Below are 27,128 nucleotides of genomic sequence, written 5' to 3'. Positions count from 1 at the left end.
CAAAATAAAAATTTTAGAGTTTGTTTTTACTGAAAACTGCGTTTTATTAATAAAAATCGCTTAAAAAACTTTGAACTTTTAATTTTAAACATAAAACTTACAGAAAAAATGTCAATAATACAAACTCAAACATACAGGACTCGACGCATTGGGTTTCTTGCGGTTTTTGACCATACTACGCACAGTTTCCACACAAAAATGAGACGTTTTGTTATAGTCTAGTTATATGTTAAAATGAGCTAAACTCATTAATTAGCGACGGTGAAATAGTTTTACTAAACACAGCAGACGGTAAGCTATTTACGAACTAATTAAGCCGCAGACCCCGGCGCATCCACCAAAACAACCTTACTAAAAAAATGAACAAATTAGAAAGTCAGTTCTAAAATATTAAATATAGACAGTTGAATTAACATATCTACGTACTTATTACACGGGTATTTGTGTCGTATTATTTAATTGGCTAATATACATCCCACATCGTCGCGCCACTAAACTACATCAAGGTAATGAAGTCGTAGTTGAAATTTATATAAGAACACTACAGCAAATCCCGGCCAAATTAAATTAAGACATTGCCTCAGATACTTGCTTCGAGTCGCACACAAGCACTAAATTTCCACGGTAAATTAACAGTTAATACAACTTTGGGCTAAAACCTCTCAGTAAACTCCCCAGTTAATTTCTTATACCTTACCGTTGCTAATAATCAAGGATATAACAAACGCAATAACAAAACACTCTGGTATGTTGCGAACTAATGTTTGTGAACTCTCACGACTGACAACGCAATCTTGGCAACGCCAAAGTAATGTTACTCATTATCTCCCCGAACAATTACCGCCTAAATTCGAAACAACGTCTTTCCGTACAAAATGCTCACGTCTTGATTACTCAGCAAAAATTCTAACAAAAGCGTGCCAGGTATTTCTGGACGGAAATCACTTTCTTTTCGTTGTTATCTCTTTCAATTTTCACGCTACATCATCCCCGATTTGTCTCGACAGTAATGAGGAGACATCAAGTAGAATTTTGGACGGAAGGTTCTAAATTAAATATGAAATTCGCTGAGCACTATTGACTTTTAACATGATTATTAATTTTAAGGCAACCGTTTCACTTTGTATTATGAGCAGGAAGCAACGTCTCCATTAAAGATAAAAACAAAAACTGTTTAGATTATGTAAATTATATCTGAAAGCTTTATTTCAAACGTTCGGTGGCGATATTCTCGTGTCATTTTCTACCGAAATTGTTCCATTCACGGCGGTAACAGCGGTTTGGTGAGGTAATGCTACCGCGACATGATGATTATTTGGTTCAATTAAACCAATGGCTTTTGCGGAAATACAAACACGGATAGTGTTATCGTTTGTTCGAAGTTGTAAGCAACAAGTAGAACTTATTTATTTTGTAAACAATAAGTAAACTTCTATGGCAACTACTTCAAGTGCTACACTCTCACGACCATGTCTTAATAAAGGCTGTCTGGAAATTAGTAACTTATTTTTTCATCAGAAGTTGAGGAATATCAAGGAAATTTGAGACTGTAACAACGCCATACTTTACACAACGACAATGAAACGAAAAATATGTTTCGTCTTTCTGTCTGTCCGTCTGTCTGTCCATTTGTCTGCCGTTCCTTTTGTATTTCTAAATGACTAGAGAAAGTGTTTCACAAATTCATTTAGTATCTCTTTTTGATTAGCTAAATTAATACCATTGTACCTAAGTCATGTCTAAAATATAGTGTCTTAGTAATTAATAACTAATTGTGAGTTTATTGCAAATAAATACAGAGCCAAAGTACATTTTTACATTAAAGAATATATATTCTTCGATTTTTTGGCACCTAAATGTAACAGTAAAGATATTCGGAGGACTCTTACCTAAAGGACCCTTTTTTACAGAGGAAACGACGACGTGCAGCGGTCCATCGAGCTGCTCGACAGGGTCTTGTCCGAATTCGACGACGTGGAAAACGCGAACCAAGTGCAGAACGTGAGTATCTCCGTCCGTCTTGGATATTGAGTGATGGAAGTTTCCAATATCTTACACCGCTGCAGATACAACAAATTACGACGTCGACGTCGACGCCGCAGCTGAGGCAAGTCAGCGCTAACTCGACCACCGGCAACGTATCATCCACTCCAGACGACGAGAGCCCTTCTCTTGGTCATCAGTCAGAGGATGACGGTTACATGAGCATGAACGGCCGCAAACCTAAGTTCAACTTAGCCTTCAAGCCTCTGGCTGAAGTGCCTGTCCATCACGAGAATGCCTCACAGTCTCCCACAATTATGCATCCTGGGGACCCGGACGACTTTCCGCCGCCGCCGGAGGAGGCGCAGAGGCTCATAGCCACGTTATTGCCTAAGTAAGTTGAATAATTTGTTAGGGGTGAGCTTGGGTATGCGAATGCCTTGTTGGCCGTTTACGGCGGATGCGCCAGGGTGTTGCTGAAGCATCCTTCTTTCATTGCTAACAAATTCGTGCGTTATAAATGGTTTCGTGCACGAAGTGCAATTCAGTGGTTGAGGGATTAAGAGTGCAGATTGTTTATGGAGTTCGTTTGGAAAATTGGGTTTTCGAAATTTAAATATTTTGTTCGGAATAATACAGAAATACTTAAGTAAAAACCAGAAGGCAAGTTTCATTTCAACATATTATTCATATGCGTCCAAGTATCTATTTGCGCATGCATGGTTCCTTTCCTTTATTCGGTGAGAAGCACCACTCACGGTTACATTAAAATTGGATTACATTTGCAGTCTTTGCGTAGACAGCCCGCCCAGGGCGAAATGAAGTCTTGTCATACGTGTCCAAGTCCCAGATTTACGTGACCTTGTTCGTCACTGACATTGTTCTTACAAATTTGGCATGTCTGTGAGTAAACCACACTAATAAATGTCAATTAGGATAAGTTGCAGATTCAACCTAAAGATAATTTCCAGCTGTGCGTTTGTAGGATTGTGGAAATAGTGTTATAAAAAAGTTGACAAAAAATTTAAATCATTTATAACGCTTTATTGAAAGTTCCTTCAACGAAACCCACTCCAAACGAGACTAGAGCTTTAAAGAAGGCTTAAAATTTTAAATAATATTGTCTGCCCTGCATCCGAAGCTGCTACTAACGTGGCAACCGTTTTGAAATTATTTCCATTAAGTTGGAATCGTTTTCTTAAAAAGTAATAAAGTGTTTCTTAAGTGCAGCAAAACGTGTATTGCAAGCCTAAGTTAACGTACTAGGAACGGTGCATCGTCCAATTACTTTTCTCTCCCACCGAATGGTCATCTTGCTGTCATAAAAAACTTTATTGTCGTAATCTCCCTCGAAACTGCAAACTCCATAAAAGGGTCCTTTGCGCCACTAATAATCGATTATTTTTCTTTGCAGGGTTTCTCCAGCGCACAAGCCAAAAAACACCACTAATTCAAGTAGAAATCGGCAGTTTCCATTAACGCAGTTACCGGCCCGAGTAGAAACGATACCACCACCACAGAAGTTCCAAAATAATGAGTATACGCCAATCATAAACGGTTTACCCGATCCAATACATACTGCCACGCAGACAACGTTGGTGAGTAGACGGAAACTCGTGTTTGAACTCGTCTCATGGTGTATTATCCGTAGCCAAAAACGAGACATCAGCGTCCATATGGTTGGGAAAACAACGATTTTACCTTAAATCCTCCACCACCACCTCCTGGGTACCGTTTCGGGAGCCTTCCGTTTCAACACGGCATTTATCCTCTCACGTCGCCTACTCGTGTACCTCCAAGGACCATCCCCACTGCTTTAGAACGTCATCGGGAAGTGAAGAGACGTAGCAGCGAAGACAATCTTTCTAGTGACTTAGAAGGGTCTGCTTTGAGGCCTTTAAGTGAGTTAGCTGACGATGAACATTTCTCCGATGATTCCTTAGAAGAAATGTTACCGCCCCCGCCCCCAGTGACCAATAAGCGCGCTAGCATCGCTTGGGAGGTACTAAATTCCGTTAAGTTGTCATCACAAACTGAGTTCGTGTTTTTTGTAGGTGCCATTAGACGACGAAGCCCTCCTCACGCCGGGTAGTACCAAAGTCGTCGGTAGAAGACGAAGGAAATCCGGCTCACACTCTAGCACTAGTTCGATACCGAATAGACTAAAAGAACTAGAAGACTGGCCAGATCCGCCTCCATGCACCACGGAGGACGAGGTCACATCACCGTTTTCTGATTCCGATGATCACGTGATATTGCCACCGGAACTCAATTCAGATCATTTATCAGGAACTAGCACCTACATAGTAAGAAGAGGGAAGAAAGATAGAAAGTCTTTAGTCAATATGGGAAGCTCGGTCAATTCGAATTCATCGCTCAATTCAAGACTGAGTTCCGACTTGAGCATCCCTGCGTCTCGGTTCAGTACAGATCTGAACTGCCGGTTGAGTCGAGATTTAAACACTCCGAGTTCTAGATATAGTGTAGATTTGAGCACGCCGCATTCGAGACTCAGCCAAGAACTCAATTCTCCCAAATCTAGGTATAGCTTAGATTTGAATAATTCGAGACATTTGAGTCAGGAATTGAGCAGTTCGCCTTCAAGGCTTAGTGTTGATCTTTCTAGTTCTAGATCCAGCACGCCTCAGAGTAAGCAAGGGAACGAGTTCAAGAAGCACAGCACCACGTTCGATAACATTAAGTCGTTAATTAAAGAAGGAGTTATAGAGAGCTATAACTCTCCACCTGTTGAGTGTACCTCCGATTTAAACCCACTTGTTCCTCCCATTGTAAGAGTAGTTTCGCTACCCAGTCTGAATGCCGACGAGTATCCGCCGCGCCGCGAATTAGACGTCACAGTAGAAGAAGAAGAAGACGGCGAGACTTCACAAGAGAGTACTGAGATTTCACCATTGCGCCAGATCGAGCAAAATATCACCGAGTTGCTCGAACGACGCGATATCGAAATAATTCAACAAGACGAGAAGTGTTTGCTAAACGGAATGGAATCTATAACTAGAAAGGAAAGAAAGGAGAAGAAGAAAGCTCCGACCAAGCCCGCAAGGGAATCGAAAAAGGCGCACGACTTGCAAAAATCGAGCAGCCACAATGAGATACAGCGTTCTGAAGACTATTACCGGCAGTTGTTGATCGAAGGCAGTACTCCGTTTCCGAAACGAAACGGCATCCAGAAATCGGAAAGTGCGAAAGAAATGCTGATTGCGCACCGAGAGAACCGGCCTTTGCCCACGTCCACTTCGGCCGATTTCCCAGTGCGCGTGGAAGTCCTTCAACACGAATTTCCACCTCTGCCGCCTTCCCCGGTGGAAGAAGACGAGGATGAGTACTCCGAAATCGTCCATCCGCTCGAAAAGACTAGGGCAGATACTCTGCCCGCAAGTAGTGAGCCACCTGCAGTGCCTCCACATCGCGATCCCGTAACAAATAGCTTAAAAACACGTTCGATGGACGCGAATTACAGTAGAGGTAGACGAAATAATTTCTACAGCTCGTCTAGCAGAAACATTCCATCTGAGAGACGCACTTTACCAATGGAACTACAAGAGTCGAAGCGAAAGCCGTTCCAGAAGCGGTCTTCGCACAGTCCTCAGGAGGAGCATCACCTCCAGACTTCTTGCAGTCTGCCGGAGACACCGATATTTGCGAGGGGATGCGATATCCCGAGGACTCCTCACAGAAGAGCGCCGGATGTACCTGGAGGGAATCAGACGGCACCGAGACAGAGCAACACGATAGGAAGCCTGAACACGATAGGGAACGTTTCGACGGGAGGGTACAGGAGGGGCTTGTCTAATCCGGGTCTTGAGCAAGCTGTAAGAGGAGCCGAGATGTTGAGATTGGCGGGAGGACCGGGGAGGGGTTGGTATCCCAAGCAGAGACATCGAAGGCCTGCTTCTATCGAACATCTGGATAGAATGGCGTCAGGTCATAATCCTTGGGAGTCCAACAGAAAACCTCTTACTCTCCCGCCGAATTTAACGCCCAAGTTCTTCCAGAGGTCACCGAGAGATGCGTTGCGAAGAGTTACCAGTTTACTCATACGAAAAGGTCGGTTTACACCTTGTGTACATGTTTTGTATTTATAGTTTCAAAGAATATATCTATTTGAAAAGAACGGTAGTAGCTATGTACAATGGATATATTCATTGATGAGACAGAAAGTCTGCTAGCATTGACAGTAATAGGAATAATGTTTTATAACATGATCACCATGGCGGAATCTAGAACAATATAGAAATAGAACGTAAAAATAGATTGTAGATTTATAAAATTAAATTTGTCAATTTTAATCCTGCAAAAAACAAATACCAGAGTATTTTATAACTTCTGATTAATATGTTAATAAACAATAAATAGTTTCGAATTTTACAATCCTTTCATGGATACTGAAAATGTAGATGCCCTAATAAGATCAAATTGTAATATTCATTTTAGACTAATAAGAAGATAATTTTTCACGTATTTAGCTCATTTTTGATTTCCTGCATCATTAGCAGCACTCAGAAGGTATTAAATAGTAATGTATTATAAGATTTATGTTTATATAAACTAAAGTTAATTGAGATTCCATAACAAAGTATCAATCTATCAAACGCAGTAGTGAATAAGAAATAACTAATGCCTGGTGTTGCTATGAATTTATTATGAGAAAAAATTTTACTTAACATCTATCATTTTAGCACCTTGCATGTCTAATAAATATCGTCACGTACACTAGAAGTGAATTACTTTTCGGAAAAACAATTTAGTGCGATTACCTTGTCATTGTGATCATTAACGTCTCAACTGAAGTAAACATGTAAATAAATTATATCCAAAGCTGAAAGGCTGTATGAAAAATGAACGAGATATCAGTATATAGTTAGTTACTGATTTGTAAAAATTTTAACAAAGTGTTCTAGAACCACACACCCGTAATATAACCATTACAGCTAGTCACTTGTTTTTGTATATAATGCAGATGAATACATTTAAGTGTAACACACCAGCTCTGTAATAATTAATCTTGAAAATGAATATCACTTTGTGCTTGTATCATATGACAGTAAAGTTTGCTTGGTACGCTGTAAAGTCTAGAACAAATGACGTCATCATGTTGAAACTATCACGTTGTTGTACTTATTTCGGTTTGTAGATTGTCATTTATAATTTATATGCTAAAGACCACAGGTTCTGACATCTAATTATACTGTTGAGTTGATATATTAAAGTTCTGTGCTAATAAAACAAGCATGAAAAACTTAATAATTATTATATCATGTAGCTTTGATTAAGACAAAAACCCTATAATATTTAACAACACGTTTAATGTTAATGACAACGTATACATTTGTTTTATTAACGTATTTTATGTGTATTGACCTTCATCGATATGAAAATTAATAGTTACTGCCTATTTTATATTTTTATAATGACCACTGGTCACTGCAAATTTACATCGTTATTGAACATTTTAAACAATGAGATGTAGGTTGACACATTTCAATTGTAGGTACCGGTTTTCCATTTTATATAATTGAAATAAAGGAAGCTGCAAGCTTTATTATTGGTTCATGTAATAATTCACTTGTAGAAAATCAACTAGAATATATTTTATTCGTAATGTAGTAACTCAATGTTGAAAGGTTTAATATGATCTGTGTTTGTTTTGAATTTCGCGGGCACAACTAGTTGTCACCTGAACCTTCCCTGTAGTGCGAACCTCAATATCCAACCGGTAGATGTCACCCCATGCTCGATCCACAGCCTGCTCGAGTAAATTTATCGCTAAAAAAGCAGAAATCACGTGACCAAGAAAACCAAGAATGACCTTGAGGTCTTCGTCTTTATTTCAAAAATATGACTAAGCGGTTTGTCTGAGAAATTTTTGGAATTACACATAGCTATTTATACGTGTAAAGATTATTCATCAGTTTTTCATCTTGCAGTTATCAGAAGTATTTTCCTTGGATTTTAAGAGCTTTGCATTGCAATTGTATTAGAGCGATGACCTTCACAATGCAAACACATTAAAAGATAAAATTGCAATAACTCATTATTATTAATCGTCACGTGTTTATGCTTCTTTGCTTATTAAATTATCGGTACGCATTTAAAAAGGAGTTATTTTCAACCCTAACGCTTGCTTTCGTTTCGCAGGAAACAATGGAAAAGAACCACGGAAAGAAAAGGAAGTCGTTTCGCCCACAATCCACGAAAATGCTAATGGTAAGTTCGGTATAGTAACGATTTGTGACCTTTATTCCGAATCCTAAAATTGAATTTATCGGTTTTGTAGAGGCGTCGATAATGGAATACATTGGCGTACGGTTGTCTTGTAAATATTTACCCAACTCGTTTGAGATCCTCTTTTAGTGCCAGTATTTTGCGAATCAGTACACTCATCTCATTCCAAATTTCCCATGATGCCAATAATAACACGCGAATATTTTCGACACATTTTTAGCATCAAATCGTTAACATTCCGATTTTCATAGACAGTATGTATGACATGACACTACGGGGATTCTAATTTTAGGTACCCCCCACTACGCCGATCATATTTTCAGCCGAAAATGTTCATTCATTTCCGGCGAATTTCACGATAATAATTAATTAACGTCCACGTGTTTATCAAGCTTGATACAGACTTGACTAATACCGAATGCGAAATGCACATAATTCATTTTTGAATCACTAATATGAGTCATAAGTTTCGTACAGGACACAAAGTTCGAGAACAAGAATGCGTTATCAATGTTTTTAAGTTCCAGAGTCGTTGGACTGTATCTAACTGACCACATCCAAACAAAAACCAATTATCTACAATCAGATACACAGTCTAACGCGGCTATTTCCGGATTTTTGTGTATAGATTTGTTGCAGACATAGGCGTCGACTTGGCGATTGCTTGAAATCTGAACCCCCATAACGAAAGCGGAGTTAATGTTTTTTGCTTATTATTTCAAGTATTAGCCCTGTTGGTAAAAAGTCAGAAGCGAGAAATTCAAAATTCGGTAAAAAAAATTGATTATGCAGTACATGGAAAAAGAGCAATAATTTTGTTTTATTTTCGAAATTATGACAATATTTTACTAACAAGCCTGGTTGAGATGAAAAGTGTGAATTGTCAGTATGGTAATAGAACCTGAAATACTTATCAAAACTTCATATATTTATTACTTTTTATCATTTAGCGATTTAGCTTAAAAAATACGCCTTAAAAGTACTTCTATTTTTAATTTAGGTGATACGCTGTTAAGAAATATTTTTTTATCAAACTGTTTAAAATTAATATTTTGCACATATTGTGAAGCATTTAAGTATTTAAAATATGTACAATTATCGTTGAAATTTGGAGAAAAATTCGGGAAACCACAATTTTATAGTGTCAACAAAAATAAACAAATTTTGTGCAGTGAGGAATATAATTTTTGATGCAATTGCTTTATTATTTATTCAGTAATTAATTTGTAAATTGCCAAATCGTGTGAATAGTTAAATGCAATGAAAAATAAGGTTGACGATGTGATAATTTTAAAACGTAAAAAAAAATACAAATTTGAAACGAATTGATCACATGTTTTACATCATCTAACAATAAATGTACTCGTATATGATTTATGAACCGAGAAAGATTTGTAATTTCTTTTTGCAAACACAACAATTGAATTTTTAAACATTAGGTCACAAAATTGATTACAATGTAGCTTGCTGTTATTACATGCCGAGGAAGATGGATGGCATAATTAAACATTCAACGCCTCACATGTACGAGTACAGTGTGAGTCAGTAAGAGTGCTCCTCCTGGATATTTTGTTAATTACTAGAGATGAAAAACAATAAACGACCAAATTTTTTTCGGCTTTTTCGCTTACATAACCTAAAATTATTTTTAAATATACAGAGTGTTCTATTTTTGAGATAGTGCAGAGTTTAGTTTTTGAACGCAACTCCTATTTTTAAAATTTTAATAGTTCCGTCTTTTTTTGTTTTCCAGTTTCTGGGTATTCTTTCTTCTTGCCATGCTTTATTTAAAATTTACATTATCTTCAATTTTCCCTTTGTTCCGTTCGAACTCTTTAATTATTTCTGGTTCAATTTGCTCATCTCCACATGCTTTTCCTGTTATCATTGTGGCAATACCAATTTCCATTCTCTGTTGTTGTTTCTTCTGTATTATAACTCTCGTCGGGGCTTTCTGATTCCTCTACTGTCTCTTATTCCTTTTTGTTTTTAACTGGTTCTTCTCATACTTATATTATCCATCTTGTCCCTTTTTGCTTATTTCCTCTTGAGTTTTTTCACTATACGCCAGAATTTCTTGTTATTTGATTGTGTATTTCTCCCATTTCTTGTCCGAATTCTACAAAACACTTATTTTCCGAATCTTTTATTTTTTGTTTGGTCCTCTTCCTGTATTGGTTCTATTTTCCTTTTTGTCCGCGTTCGATTTTGTTCGAAGATATATTTTTCATAGCAGTTTCTTTTCCTAGATTTCTTGTTTCACTTCTTCGTTCCACTATCGCCTCGCTTTTGTATGTTTTCCGTATTTTTTGACTCCGCATGTTTCTTTTTTCGTAAGTATATATTCTAGATGTCTGATAGTTTGTGGGATTTTTGACATCCCAAAACGTTGAAATTTATAAGATTTTAGAATTTCTTTGTAAGCACACCATGTATGTTAATAGTAATACTTTAAAAAATGGCCTACCTTTGTTCATCTATCCATAAAATATCCCAACATAGGAAATAAAAATAACCTTCGTGCGATGTTTTTTGTAAAACCTTGTAGTGTTAAAAATTTCCGTAAAGTCGAAAACACTTGGTAACATCGCTTTCAAAAATAAATAGACCATTTAGTGATTGTATACAGGGTGATTCAAAAATGGCGCCCTAACTCTATGATACTTGTTAAGAACTGTTTATTGAGCAAAGAAAAAATAACTTGAAAAATTCTTGGGCCCAAATGTAGAAGACACAAACCTTCAAAATTTAATTATTTTTTTACATTTTGACCATATTTTGATTCACGACTTGGTCTTGGGTACGTAAAATCGATAGGAATTTCATTATTCTGTGTCCATAATTTTCTTCATTTTATAATTATGTTATTTATACATATTACAAAAAAATTGTTCAGAAAGAATCTGACAACAATAGCTGATGTGTCACATGTTTATATCTATCTACCTAAATCTATATTTTGTTTTTGTAAGTGAATGTCAAATTAACGTAAGGAAATTTGTAATTATTTTTTGAAATAACTATATATTTAATAGTCTACCCTTGAGTTAGTGCGCGATTTTTAATCATCCTATATATAAGACATTCTCTTTAAAAACCTTAAAATTTATTTGTGATTCTAAAACGGCACACTTTATACTTGGTTGAAAATAATTTTCGTTTATGCTACTGAAAAAGCAGTAAAATATTGAGAAGCACGTGCTTATTAACTCCCTTTGGACAGTACTAGGTATTTTTTCACTAATGAAAAAATTATTTTATACAGAATAAATACAGACCAAATCTTTGACACTTTAATCGTAATAGGGTCCATTTAGCGAATGGATAATTACGTGTTTTCTTAAAGTTTCTCCTAGCTTATATAGTATGAAAAAGGAGGTATTCCGTTTCTGTTTGTCTGCTGCCTGCTGAAAATTTTATTAAGGAGATAACCTCCGAAACTACTGGACTGATTCTTGTCATATTTTAGAAGTATTTTAAAAAAATCGTGTAAGGCGCTAACTACATCATTCCCACATACAATTTTATGACGTCATCTGAAAATTTGATGCTATTTAAATTTTATAAAATTATACGCTTCGCTCATTGTTGTTTATTGATCAGCTCATATTTTGTATACTGTTCCAAGTGCTGGTTCGTTTTTACGACTGCCCATTGTGAAGGAGTTAAGTCTTCCACAATAGGCCTCTGCCACAAGTCATCCAGCAGTCATAAAGCATCAAGACACCAAATGTCTACACTACACTGGGCCGTACGCGCCCGTAAACCCTTAAAATGATTTATGGTACGGCTATTTACATTTTCAATAGAGTTCCTAATGCATGCGGTAATTGAGATTACAGTGTCATATAAACGAAGTAAGACTGGGACAACTGTACCTTAATATTTTAAGTTAAAAAAAAGCGAAGTTGTACAACAGCTTTTTATAATTTAACTTGGAAACTACAAAAGAGACTGCTCTGATATTTTTCAAACGTTTTAAAATAAGGTTATGGTAAACATAGTAAAACATAAATCTTTTTTTCTTTCAAAAACTTGTTGACGCCACCGCAAAATTTGATTAAATAAATCGTATTTAAAATTGCAAAATTTTACGGGTCTACAATTTAATGTATTCATAGTTTTCGGAATTACATATACAGGATGTCTGGAAAAACTTACGAATGAAACGATTTCTTTTATTGATTAATAAAATTATTTTCCTGAAATTTTTGGAGTATTACATACTTATTACTATTATAATGTACTTATCTAAATTGATATATTTGTTGCTGAATATAAAAAGTTTACAACACCATTATAACATTTTAGTACGAAAAACACACCTATTTTTATTTTAGTGTATACGGGTTAGGTACAATAAATTCGCGTAGTAGTGAATCAAATTTTATTCTTTATCTAAGAAGCTGGAATTGCATGATTATACTTCAGAAACAAGGGAAGTTTTCTTTAGTTTGGACCAATTTTCCCATTATGTTATGCTTAAGTGACAATCATGTGATATAAAATAAGTACAAATAATGTTTGAACATTATTATAATGTGTAGTTGCCATAAAGAAACTCTGAGTGTTTTTTTTTGAGGTTAGAAAATCTTTTTTCGTTGTTGGAGGAAAAGTTGTGCAGGTTTTATAAAACTCAAAGTGGTACTCAAACCCTATTATTTACTCAATAATCTGAGTTTTCGTGCCATAGCACTTAGAAAATAATAAACTTTGTAAGTTTAAAAGCAGGTAATCATATACAAACAAGAAAGTTCTCTCGATTTCTGATGGAAACAGAGTGCTCAGTCAATTTTCTGCTATGCTCAAGTATATTTTGGCTTTGTCAAATTTATTCTCGGCACTAGTATTTTTTCCAGTAATACCAGTAGTATAATAAATTCTATAACCATTGTTTAAGTTCAATTTACTTTTTTGTGTCAGTAAAATACATTGAATAGAACTAGATAAAAATATACGAATCTATAAAGTGAGAATAGTGCTAAAAGATGATAATCACTCATAAATACAATGATTGAATAAAGTTACTGAAAACACTGTCACACAAATTATATTGTAAGGACGGCCATTTAAACTGAGACCTTTTGGTCTTATTGATTGAATTTGCCCCATAGTGATTTCGCAAAGGGCTTAGTTTGTGTCTCGTGAGCAGGAACCGAGCAGTTTCATCATAATTAATGATGTTGGAACATTCATGAAGTGGTAACATTTAGAAGTTTCTGATCAATTTTTGACATTTTAGTAAAAAAAAAAATGAAGCCCCTGCATTTTATTACAAAAGAAATTTAAAAGACTGCGCTTGAATGTTGTCCGGACAGAGTTTTTTATTACTGGTATTGGTTAAAGTAAATTATAAACAAAAAGTTCTAATATTTCTCAGTCTTTCGAAATGTTAGAAAAAACAAGATGGTGTCTTTTAATAAAAAGTTTACAATTTACTATTTTGAGAACTAAGAGTTCGTACATTTCTAGCATCGCATCGCCGTGCCAAGTTGAGTTATAAAGATGACACATTTAAATTTATTGTCTCAATATTGTTTGAAATGTGTCTTTTTTATTATTTTAATCACATTTTATCGCAGTAATGATTTAGTAAAAATCTGAACCCCCAACAATTTGTTATAAGTCTCCGCCTATGGTTACCGCCAACTTAACAACATGATTTGAATTAAAATCCAATTCTTATGATTGTTATCAGTATCACAAACAAAATTACAAAGTGTAATAATTAACAGCTAGTTTTTTACTCGATACTTCGCAAAAGATGTAAATCGGTTTATGTTCTGCAAGGCCGTAGGTTTTACGTTTCTGTGCCATAAAAGTTTACGTTACAAGCCATAAATAATTAGATAAAATGCAAAATGGACGCCGTGTTTCTAAGGCGACATTAACCCATTTAACACCACTATCGGTTAATTATCTTGAGCAGTTCATTATTCGAGACCAATCTCCAGTTCATTGTTATTTATGCAATTTTTATTAATTGCTTTTCGAACGAGAAAAACATGAGTTGAATCGCAGCCAAATTGGATGATCACAAAGGGGATTATTTGAAGTAAATTCATTTTGGGCCTCCGCCCATGTGCCATTCTTTCCTCTGCAATCCCCCAACACTCCTGGATCAATAGAAAGGGAGAGTTAGCAACAGGGCAACTCCGCCAAATTATCAACTCGGTATTTATCGTTTTGAGGTTTTATTACACTCTTGTAATTAATCTTGGCGCATTTATCGCCATCTAATCAGCGAACGTTAAATATAATATTTCGTATTGATTTTCTACACAATTGGCCATATTGTTCGCTTCGAACTTGTTGAAAAGATCTATTCTGGTAACTTGTTATAAATAGTCGTAATGTGTCTTCAAAGTGGGGGAGCGGACACAGACATAGAGCGACAGATACCGTACCTTTTGCATCCCAATTTCGAAAAGAGGACGTCTTTGTCTTTAAATATCTCGGGAAATGCGGGGTCGGTTAAAAATCTGTATGTAGGCAAGTGTGTCGTTAAGTTTACATTTCGAGTCACTAAAATACTCAACATTCAGGTAAACAACGATAAGCGATTTTATGGAGTAAGTGGCCATTAGCGAAATGGTACCACTTTTTTCGTTTTCAGGAAACACGTTTTATCGGATTTCTAGGCGCAATGATAAGCAAAGTAATTTCCTAGCTTCTGCAGAAATATCAGCGATACAGAGATAACACGGAATTCTACTTAAATAAATCTTACTTGATTGTGTTCGTCGAATAACAAGAATAAATTTCTAGTAGAGTGTATATTAAAAAAATATTATTGAATTCGATAACCGTGTTCAAGTGAAACACTAATCCTTAAAGAAAACATTTTTTCAACAATTTTTCAAGAATGAAAAATCTGAAGTGTACACGGTATACAAACTCAAATTGTTTCTGAAATTTTTTTAATCCAGTTCATTGGATTGAAAGGACGTGATTAAAACTTAACTTTTTTTGATTTATTTACACTTGGCGACAACTCAGGGAGGTCGCTAGAAAATTCATGGTTTGTCGAACACTTCACGAACCTACTTATACCCCTTTGGATTATTTACACTCCATAGGCGTCCCAGTCTTTGGGTTTAGAAGGTCTTATATTACAATGCCATTTTTCAGTATTATTACTTTTTAAGATTAAAAAGTGAGATATAGATGTTTTACATGGGCTCCGATTATTTCATTATTCTTAATTATTGATTAGTCGTTAATGTATGTATCCCTACTAAAAAAACTATTGAGGTCATATTAAAAAAAAAACCGTCAGAATTGCTTAAAAAAATTTAAGAAATGAGCATGAACCAGTTTATTTTGGTGTTTATTTCACAGTTTAAGTTACCGTTTTTATTACTTAACATATGATAACAGTATACAGTATAACCTCTATAATCCGAACCCACGATTATCCGAACATCCAGTAATCCGAACAGAGACTAGTTGAAGTCGACATCTCTTTAATCCGAACAAAAACTCTGCAATCCGAACTGAACCAGGCGCGGATACAGGATTTCGTTTAGGGGGGGGGGGGCAATTTTTGTGCGATTTTACCTATCTCCCAGAAATTGGTTCTAAACAAAAAAAATTATAAAATTTTAGCTAGTATACTCTTTTTCATATAACATGGGTGACATTTGGTTGTTTTCGTTACACGTATAGTGTACAGTAGAATCTCGATAATACGAATTAATTGGGAAAAAGGTGTGTTCGTATTAACGATTTGTTCGGATCAGCGATTTTCCCAAAAATCTGAAAGGGAATTGAATAACAACTTCATACACAGTTGAAAACAAATAGAAAGAAATAAACCATAATTTTATTAAACAAAATTAAAGAATCCTTTTTGGAATCGACACGCCGGAATCTATGCCCTGAATTTTTTCAGAATTTTTAGATGAATTTTTCAAAAATGAAATTTTCCATTAAGTATTACCACCATTTTGCAAATTTCGACCCATTCTCGACGATTTTCGGAATTTAACTGAATAGATTTTCTTGTAGATTTTGGGCCTCAGAAGTCACTTCTAGCTTCATTTCTTCGATAACTGAAACCATTTTTATAGATTCGTCTAGCGGAAATATCGCAATTTTTAAAAATTTCGAAAAATTCGAATTTCACACCGAGTTTTCCGAAAATATTGCTCGGTTACCATTAACATAGCACGTCGGGATATACATATATCTCTGAATTTTTTCAGAACATTTAGGAAACTTTTTCAAAAATGAAATTTCCCTCATGCAAATTTCGACCTATTTTCGACGATTTTCGAAATTTAACCAAATACTTTTTCTTGTACATTTCGGGCCTCATTTCTTCGATAACTTCAACCTTTTTTCCAGAATTAGTTAATTAATTCAGTGCATTGAAATATCGCAATTTTTAAAAATTTCAAAATATTCCATACAACATATGCAGAAAGATCTTGCGTCATTTTTGCAAGTAAGTGCGTGTTTCCAAGTTCAGTTCGGATTGCAGAGTTTTTGTTCGGATTAAAGAAGCATCGACTTCAAATAGCCTCTGTTCGGATTACTGGATGTTGGGATAATCGTGAATTCGGATTATAGAGGTTGTACTGTATTTACAAAATGAAATGCGATTTCAAAATTTTGAAATTGGTCAAAATAAAGTACCTCGATCGTGTGTCAGGGGGGGGGGGGCAATTGCACCCATTACCCCCCCCCCCTGGATCCGCGCCTGAACTGAACTTGAAAACATGCACCTACTTGCAAAAATGACGCAAGATCTTCTTTTTGTACGTGTTGTATTGGATTTTTTGAAATTTTTCAATATTGTGATATTTCAATGCCTTGAATTAATTAACTAATTCTGGAAAAAAGGTTGAAGTTATCGAAGAAATGAGGCCGGAAGTGGCTTCTGCAGCCCAAAATCTACAAGAAAAAGTATTTAAGTTCAGAAAATCATCTAAAATGGGTCGAAATTTGCTAGTAGCCAAATAACCTACCCGCTAAGAAAATAAAAGGCGGATGGGCCAGGCTAGTATTTGCCAAAATGAGTCTTATGTTCTATGCTTTAAATGTTATAAAAGAGCATACTCTTACGTGTAGTTAGGAATCCGTGTTGATTTTTTGCTCGAAACATCCAAATTTTTGAAAAAAAATCAAAACTGTATGACAAAACTTTGCAATTTAATTTTGAAACTGCAAAACCGAATGCTCTAAAATTTTGCAACGTTTTAAGGTTATCATAAGCATGGTAAATCGTTAATCAAAATTTATCCGTTTACCGCCTCCCAAAAAATGGATGACGTCTCTCAAGACCGGCTCAAAACATTTGGCTGAAAATTTTATAAATTTGGACCAATTTTTTTAATAAAACCTACCCTTCTAAGAAAAGGTACTAGCCCCGCCCACCCACCCTTGTTTTCTTAGAGGATATGTCATTTGCAAAAATCTGTCTCATACTTGCCAAGATAACATTGATTTTGGCAGATGACCTATTCTTTATTTTCTTAGAAGAGTACGTCATTGGCCAAAATCAATCTTATCTTGCTAAGTATAAGACTGATTTTTGCAAATGGCATATCCTCTAAGAAAATAAGGGTGGGTGGGCGGGGCTAGTACTTGTCAAGATAAGACTGATTTTGGCAGATGACAAACTCTTTTAAGAAAATAAAGGGTGGGGGGGGGGGGGCTAGTACTTGTCAAGATGAGACTGATTTTGGCAAATGACATATCCTCTAACAAAATAAGTGTACGAAGTTGTTATTCAATTCCCTTTCAGCTCTTTGGGAAATTCGCTGATCCGAACAAATCGCTAAGCCGAACACACCTTTCCCCAATTAATTCGGATTATCGAGGTTACACTGTATTTATAATCGTAATGACATTGCAGGAAATCGTAAAATAAATTTTTATTGATAGGCTCTTCGGAAGCGAAAAACTTTAAATTTTGAATGTACTTTAACCTATAACTTTGTTTAAATTTTCGACACTTTATTAAAGCATTCTTGTTTTCGAGATATTTGTGTTAATCAATTAACCTGTTAATCAGTGGATCTTTAAATTTTGAACAGAACAAATCAATGTAATTTTGAGTCCAAGGTTATATATTGCCCAAATTTAATACGGAATTAATACAAGTGTTTTGGATTACTGAATAAATACTTCGGCTGTAGCTTAACATGTTTTTTGTTTATCTAGCACAAATCACAAATAGTTCTAGAAATCTGTAATTCGATTTAATTCTTAAACAGAACTCTATATTTGTATTCGGCTTAAATTAAATGCGGCTCATATCAAAAAGATAACCGGAGGCCACAATAATAGAGAAATGATGTATGATATAATATGTAGTCAAAGTTTGACATTTTCAAAAGTTTCGTTTTTTTCCAAACGCAACGTAACGTTTAAATTTATTTGTTGAAGTAGATGATAGTAATCAAACTTGAGAGTTTAATGTGATTAATATCACTTACAATGATTAAATTAAGTACATATAAAAAAGTGTAAAAACAGTGCGTTTGATATAATCTGTACATTATTGCATAAAAGTTGACAACACTCCTAATTTTAGTATTTCATAGATACAAATCTTTTATATAATCATACAAAAACGAACACGGCAGTCCATAATAACAACAAACAGTTCTAAAAGGGGCAAATTAAATTAAACACTACCTTAGAAATCTTTATACGAATTTAATAAGCTAATGTACTTGTATTTGACATTAAAAACATCAGTATCTCAGGATATTTCGTGTTTGTGGAAATACATTTTTCTTTATATCATTTACTCTGAAAAAACTTTAATGGATTGCTTCACATTATTCAGAGTTCTTCGAAATTCGGAATATGAAGGACCTTCGCACTAAAGACTGCAGCGTTACTCACCTGTACCATTGTTGGTTTAATATGCATTCTTTCGATATTACCACATCACGGTAGTTAAAAGTGTGAAATCATAATCACAAAATACGAATGCTGAATTTATGAAAATTCACTAACTTTGAGCTATAAAATGTACATTTTTAATGCCCACGAAGGATAATCGCGTGAAGATGTCTGTCCTAATTATCGTAATTTCCAATTAACTAATTGGAACTGGTGTGCAGTAGACACTAAAATCTTGTAAATGTAATTATTGGTGCTGTCTTCCACTTCGGTCCACTCCAGAAATTTCTTCGTCTTTGTTTAATTGATTTCTCAAAAGTAATTCAGTAGCAATGGAGTCGACAATGTAACTTTCATTAGACCTTGTGGTAATTAAGTATATATTATATTAAAAATGTTCACATACAAAACTATTTAAGTAAGTGCTTTAGTTTAATTATTGTCATGGTTGCATGGCTGAAGTTATTTGTACAAGTCGCTTTTAAATCGCTAATCACAAAAATCGGTGATTCACAACCAACTCCAAACGTATGTAGTAAAACTAAACATTATTTAACAGACTAAAAATATACCAGATGATTATGGCAAGATTTCAGTTCGTTTTGAATTTAATTAGTTTTCAGCTAATTCAAGACAACGAATACAGTATCACCTTGAAACCATTTACCCTCTGAACAACACTTTTTTTATATAACAGTCCAATAAAAAGGAATAAGATGGTCAAGTCTGCTTTGAAACTGGTCACCTTTGTATTAACATATTTTAAGCTTAACCGTTTTAGCACAGTGGCGTCATATACAATTGTTTTAAATGGCAATCCCAATTTTTTGTTTCAAATTTTAATATACAGACCTTTTAATTACATAGTTAAATGATAGTAGAAAAAAGTTGGTACTTTACGTAATTACGTAAAAAATCCTATTAAAGCTGGACAAACAAAAATTCGATTTATTAATACAATTTGAACCGAAGTTGTACAGTAAAACGACAAAACTACCGTAAATGTTCGAACTGCCATGGACCAACCATTTGGCCCATACCAGCACGTGTGTAAACACTTTGAATTCAATGGTATCTACTAATGTTCTTCATTTCTATTGAAATACCTTTTTTTAATATTGTCCAAATTACTTGATCTATTAATATATATGTATAAATGTATTTTAAGTACCCTCACAAAAAAATCAAGGAGTGTTAAATCTGACGAACGAGCCGGCCATTCAACTGTTAACATTTCTTCGGAAAAATGGAGTTCTATCAGACGAGTACTCAACATTTCTGCCCACACATTTATTTTGCTGCGATGAGGGTTATTTCGCGACCAGTATCAACAACTATAGCGATTTACTGTTCCGTTTACAAATTACATATATGACACACATATACAGATTTTCTTCGACTTCCAATAAAATATTTAATTTAGTGTCTAGCCGTATCTCGTCTAGCCAAGTCTGATACAGTACCATGTACCGAAAATTTTCCTAATATTCTACATGCTGTAGACCTGGCGATTGGGGGTCCATCAGGATGTTGTTGATTAAATAAAGCAGATACTTCCTCATGATTTCTTACACCGTACCCAACCATCATTAAAATTTCGATTTCCTTGCGTTCTATAAAATGCACCATGATTTTTGACAAGTGATAAAGGCTCTTTTGGACAATGTCTCACCTTTTGTCAAAATTAACACGTTTGATGGTAATTCGCGGGTCTCGGATTCCAAGATTTTTTTTATGTTGTAACGTAAGTACATAATCTTTTTTTTTTGACCGATAAAAGCAATATTTTTGACGTGGTTTCAGTTGTTTCGAATCCCAGATTTGTTACCAATTGAATTATTTTATTCTCCAACTAACTTTTTTCTACGACCATTTAACTAATAAAAAGATCTATCAGAATCCGAAAGAACTCGTTCTAAGTGCATCTAAAAGTGTGATTTAAAAAATAAAATTGACCTGTCCAACGATTTTTCAAGTAAACGTCTATTAACAGTGTTATGATGTGTTGAGTTTCCTTAACACTCTGTATATCTAAACTGACTCCATCCATTACGAATAACTGTGTGCTCAAAATACTCTAAAAAGTGGTTGTTTTTCCGTGAGTTGTCGAAACGATCGCCATTGTAATACTAGCGAATTAATTGCAACATTTAGCAAAGCAATTAAATGGGTTACGACAGTTTAATAGAGTACCTGAAACTGTTTACTCTGATACCCATTGTAATGTCAAATTGATTGAAAGTTTTCTTTAGATTTAAATCCAAAGAAACTGTTTTGATGAATTTATTATAAATAGTCGGAACAAGTGGCTTTGAAAGGTTAAAGTATGCTCCATTTCATTCCGTCAGTACTTTGAAATAATAACATTTCCAACTTGCATACAACTGGTTTGAAACAGGGGAGACTGGGTACATCTGATACTGGGTACAGGAATAAGCTTAAGCCCTTATTATTATTGTTGTCATAATGTTTACACTTTCATCTCTGTTGGAACAACATCAGGAAGAAAAAAAATTCGTGAAAGATTTATTAATAACTCTTACTACAGTCAGAAGTTTCGTCCACTACAAAATATATCAATTGTTTTTTTTTACAATTTCTTTAGTACTAGAAATAATCTCATTGTAAATATTTGGCATATAATTTTTTCTCATTTTTGGAATATTTTTCTAAAAACGCTTTGAAACAAGGGTCTTGCAACTTCTTAAGTGGAATATTGGCACTAAGTATCGTTTTACATAAATTTGAAGCAAATACTTGCTGTTAATTTTTCTTTGACGTTCCGATAAGATATTCTGTCTGTCTGAAAATTTGCGACAGTTTTGATTCGCGGAGATTTTGACACTTCCTTTTATGAAGTTGTGTTGAAACATGTTCTGATATTTGGAACTTGCACTCACATGTTATCTAAAAACAAAATTAAAATTTTATTGGATGACAAAAACAAGTTAAAACAGTCGTATTAAAAAATATACAATATAAAAATAAAAAAACACTTGCTTAGCAGAAAACATTTTCGTCGGTTGAAATAAGTTCAGGATAATCTTTTATCCAATTATTTAGAGATGTTTTCACTTTCTGTGTCTAGTTATGAATGAATTAGAAACATTTTGTCAAATTATTTTCTCCATCTTTACTTGCCAATATCAGGCATGAAATACTGTATACTCAATCGACATTGACCTAGTTCAACATTTATAACTTAAAACAAACCATCCTTATAAATCAAACTGGCTAATGTAAACTGCAGCAAACAAATTTTCAGGTACATTCAATTAGAAAAATACCAGAAAAACCCAAGCAGATGTTCAGATGTTCTTAGACTTTCGCCAAACGAAAATCATAAATAAATTTTATTGCTCCTTAATAAACCATTTACGGCTAGTTGTAAGAAGTGTTGTCTATGACAGTGGACCTAACTTCGGATTTTACAAGTATTTTAGAAAAAAAATGTTGACAAAGTAAAACATGCACAAATATGTAATGTCTTTGCCATTTCTATTGAAACACCACTTGTTGATCATAAATTTGGCAACGTTCATATTCACACAATTTTCTAACTAAAACCCGTTGTCAATCAACCGAAAACTGTTAGCAATTGCTAAATTTTAGGCAAAATCAACAGGTGGTGTTTCAATAGAAATGGCAAAGACTATATACATATGCTCCAACCGACAAAATATGCAATGGATCGTCAAAATATGCAATAATGCGTCAGTTTAAAAAAGAATAATTCAAATATATACCAAAGCATTTATTTGTTACATCAAAAATACAGAAATTAAAATTACAGCATGGACCAGATAAAATATTTACTTACATAAGTAGATATCAAAGCTCATAATTTGATAAGGAATGAAGTGGTATGTTGTACAAGACATAATAACGTTTTTTTTAGAACCGAAATCACATCATTTTGAAATATTTGCACTTACGATGATTATGTATCAAGTGCAGTTATTGATTATTTGATAAATATGAAGAGCATAGGGCGTAGTTGACAATGAAAACCAAAGTGATGATTGATAAAAATCAATAATTGCTGGTGAAAACAATAAAAATTAAATTGAATTGTTGCCGAAATTGGTTCAGTTCATCTGGCAACACTGTAGTGTATGTATTTTGCGCGACCTTGCACTTTTTTCTCAAACCACGTTCCAAGCAGACGTTATTATTTTACCATTTCATTATAAGTTGTTCTAGATAATTTTTTACTCAGAAACGGTAGCAAAAAATCGACCAGTTTAATGATTAAATTTGATAAAATTGATTCACAATATATCACTGACTAATCTAATTGAAAGAAACATGATTAATTGATTGTATTTATGCAGATTGCTGATACCACACACTTACTTTGCAAGTATTAACATGAATTTGTCTTTTCTTTGTAAAAATAGGCAATTTACATTGAAAAAACTGTCACTTTATGTGTTCTCCTATCCTTACATACCTCATACATAATTGAAATAATTTTAGCTAGCGTGTTTAGATTTTAATTGACTTTTCATCCACGTCGGTACGTGTTTTATTTCTTAATAATAAATGATGCCTCATTAATAATTTAGCTGAGCAGGTAAAAAATTCTACGTAAACAGAGCGGGAAAATCAACTGTATGAACTTCGTAAACTTTTTTGTAGTTATTAATTGATGCTCATTAATACATAAAGCACGAATAATGAAGTTCGTTCAGCACAAACTTGCTAATAAAACAAAAATGGATAAAAGAAAAATTTTAGCTCAAATTACTTGGACATACAGATTTGAAAAAAGTGTTAATGTCATCTTCGATTTCATGGTCAAGCTATCTAACGTGTTTTAACGTAATTGTTGCCTCTACAAATCGTAATGTAATTTCAATTTGTTAATAAATTTTAGAAACTGCGATAATATTCAACTAACAAAATCACTGGAAGTGGTTTTCCCCGTTTTTATACTAACCTGATATTGCTTCCGATTAAAACATCTATTTCCGTGATAACTTATCAGTAGATATATTTTTCAGTTTTTTCCGTAAAAAATTATGGGTTTTACTTTACCCTATTGTGCTCCAAGGTTGTTAATTAATAAATATGAAAATGAATAGTGGCACATAAAGTAAATAGCAAAAATTCGATAAACGTGACCTATAATATGCAAATAAAGCTAAAAACAATGGTGTTTACAAAATTTTAATATTTCTGTCCGTTCTCAAGATACAAGGACGCTGTGTATGTCAGTACCGCAATAAAGTACACATTAACCGCCTCCTTGTTTCCTAATCGAAAGTGTATACGTGCAGACTTCTAATTGCATAGATATCAAACAGCCATAAAAATTGTCTACTAAGAACGACCCGACCCCTTTGAAATATGGCTTTATCCTTTCACTAAAAAATTATAGACCTGACTTAAAACATCCGTTGTATGTAAATCACTGGGGAGACATGTTATAAAACAATAATTACGTTATATACAAATTTTAAAGCGACACGCACACTGAACAACTTTCATATCATTTCTCGTAATTTTTATTCATTTCATATTAAATTTTTTATAGGTTCCAACAATTCCAAACATTAAAATCACATATCTAAACTGGTGCTTCTGCAAAAATTTGATACGACAGGTATGTGTCCTTCACATTGTTGCACACTTGTCTTCACATCTCTCTCAGCACTCTCTGTCAACCTATTATTTGAAAATTATATAGATGTTGTGTCTCTACCCCACGTCTTACGTTCTGTTTTTGTGTTTTTTAAACATTTACAATATGTATGTAATCGATGTACTTTTTCCGAACTAGATGTTCTCAATTGAATCACAACATCAGTTAAACTAGGACCAGTTGGGCGAAATAGGGTGAGACGAACTACACATTAGCGTCACTATTTATAAGAGACGATTGACAGCCAGAATACCCATATTCTGTTCCCTTATCAATATTAAGTGGAATGTCGTTTAATCAATTTCTGTGTGCGGTTGTGCGGTCCCACAGCGGTTTCCTTGAAATCGGGCTCTGCCAACCCCTTCCGGAGTTCTCTCGTTAATCGACCACTTTGTATGTTAAAGTCGAATTTTTCTTTGGTAAATAGGTATATAATTTCAGCCATCTGGGTTCTGAAATAAAGGCGGGTTCACGAAATGAGACTCAACATTTCCCTGGTGAGAATTTTAACTTGTTAACTTAAAAATAACAGAGATTTGTTGTATAAAATTTAGAACGAACAATGACAGACAGGCTTCAGAACATAACTGAGATTTGCACGTTGCAAACGCACCTAACACACACTATTTTCAGCACCCTACATATTTGCACACAAGCGTTTCAGCTACCAATATTTTTGTTGGCTGCTAATTAGTTGCGATAGAATCTCTCTGTTATTCTTAGTGTCAGAAAAATTCCATATGTAAATAAAATATGCAGTAGGAAGGTTGGCAAGTAAAAATGTTTATATATTTATGCAAAAGATTATAAATAAATATAATACTTTACAAATATATCGATTTTTACAAAATTTTATGACAAATTTAAGCTGAGATAAATATGTGCCAGTTGCCTGTCATTCACTTTTGGAAAATAACCAAGAATACCAGCTGCATTCTAGTATGAAACGAACGACCTCGCAGACTCCTACGCAAATTTTTTCCTGATAGCGGCTATAGGTCAACTTTTTTCGTTTGCAGTGTTTTTCACCTCTGTATTTCTTAAGAATTCAATGCATTTAATAGGAATGTACGATTCACGCTATGTGACTCATCCTATGACATTCCAGAAATCAAACTGTATTTTTAGCATTAAAATTAAAATGAAAAAACATTAAAATCTAATCAACCGCTCATGTTAAAGCTGTTTTTTATCATTCATTTCGTGAATTAAGACTGGGTGACTATTACTAATTGAAGCAAATTTTTGTGTTGGCAATTCTGAATGTTGGCATGTCGTTCACAGTTGTCAATTTTTAAATGAGCGCGCAACAAACGTGATTGGGAAATGGCAGCTATTGACTTTAGTGTCATTCATGAACGAATGGATATAATTGTATCCATGCTTGGTGCCCTAAATTTCAATATAAGAATCAGGTACGCCGTCATGAAATTTTAAAAATGTTGCCAACCTCACAAAAAATAGTCACTCGCTGATAGGCTAATACTAGAGCTCAGTATTAAGTCTTCTAAATTAATGTGACAACTTCAACTACAATAACTTCAAACCAGATATCGTAATAAAAGTTGTTAAGCTCATAATTTCCGTCTTAATTTAAATATGTGTAATAAATGAAATCTTTATAAAAGTAGGAGGTGTAGGCCCGTTTGCATACAGCATTACAGTTTAATAAGAGTTATTTGCTGAGGAAGCTATTATTGGGTCGATTGTTTTCGTAATAGGAAACGTTAATATGTACCCTGATTAAAAATTGGTGGTGAAATTAGGCAATGATATACAGTTTATTGTTATTAGTACCCCATTTGAAAGAAAATATTTCCTTAATTTACAAAATTAGTTATTAAAAAATAAACAAAAAAAAGTAGATATCTTCTTTTATTTAAATTCTGTGGGTGACTTCATACCAATACATTTTTGCTTCTAGTTTTTGCCCAATACAGTATAAATATATAATAGGACAATTTTTAAAAATTAACTTAGAGACAGGTTTCAAAATTTTTGAAAAAAATCGCTGCTTTAATGTTCACTATTATATAGCTATATTATCTCATGTTATATTTATTTTGCGTCCTATTAAGGTTTGTTAAAATTTTGGAATACTATATAACTATATACACGGTGAGTCACTAAACGCGTGACCCTCAGAACTTCCCTCGCCCCTGAAGTTAATAAAACATATCCAGTTTTTTTTTAATCGTAAAATTTGAACTTGCGAATTTAATTTTTTTTTAAGAAAATCCTTAAAAGTTAAAATAAAGTAAATATAAACAAACGTGCTATGTGCATATACCTTTGCAAAATTTTGTGATGACGTCGTTAAATTTTTTGAGGAGGTGTGGGGGGATAAACAGACATATATATTTTCATTAAAAAATTACACTGCTTACGTTAA

General features: G+C 34.1%; 1 protein-coding gene across 7 annotated transcripts in view; it reads left to right on the top strand.

Moving 5' to 3' along the window:
• The window catches only part of LOC135130013 (uncharacterized), a 420,354-nt gene that overhangs the window by 380,860 nt on the left and 12,366 nt on the right, over window positions 1-27,128 (top strand). For 6 of the 7 annotated variants that reach the window (XM_064057308.1, XM_064057306.1, XM_064057302.1 and 3 more), the window contains 6 exons: window positions 1,911-2,001; window positions 2,067-2,377; window positions 3,398-3,581; window positions 3,635-3,985; window positions 4,038-6,051; window positions 8,143-8,211. In XM_064057308.1, the coding sequence (XP_063913378.1) occupies window positions 1,911-2,001; window positions 2,067-2,377; window positions 3,398-3,581; window positions 3,635-3,985; window positions 4,038-6,051; window positions 8,143-8,211 (3,020 nt within the window). Of the gene's footprint in view, window positions 1-1,910; window positions 2,002-2,066; window positions 2,378-3,397; window positions 3,582-3,634; window positions 3,986-4,037; window positions 6,052-8,142; window positions 8,212-24,628; window positions 24,699-27,128 lie in introns of those variants that run through there. The other variant, XM_064057309.1, reaches the window with a different exon arrangement.

The sequence above is a fragment of the Zophobas morio genome, unplaced genomic scaffold, assembly GCF_036711695.1.
Source record: "Zophobas morio isolate AGI-343-1 ecotype UQ-CSIRO unplaced genomic scaffold, CSIRO_AGI_Zmor_V1 ptg000017l, whole genome shotgun sequence".
Classification (NCBI taxonomy): domain Eukaryota; kingdom Metazoa; phylum Arthropoda; class Insecta; order Coleoptera; family Tenebrionidae; genus Zophobas; species Zophobas morio.
Note: the sequence above shows the minus strand (reverse complement) of the source record. Positions and strands in the feature narration are given on the sequence as shown.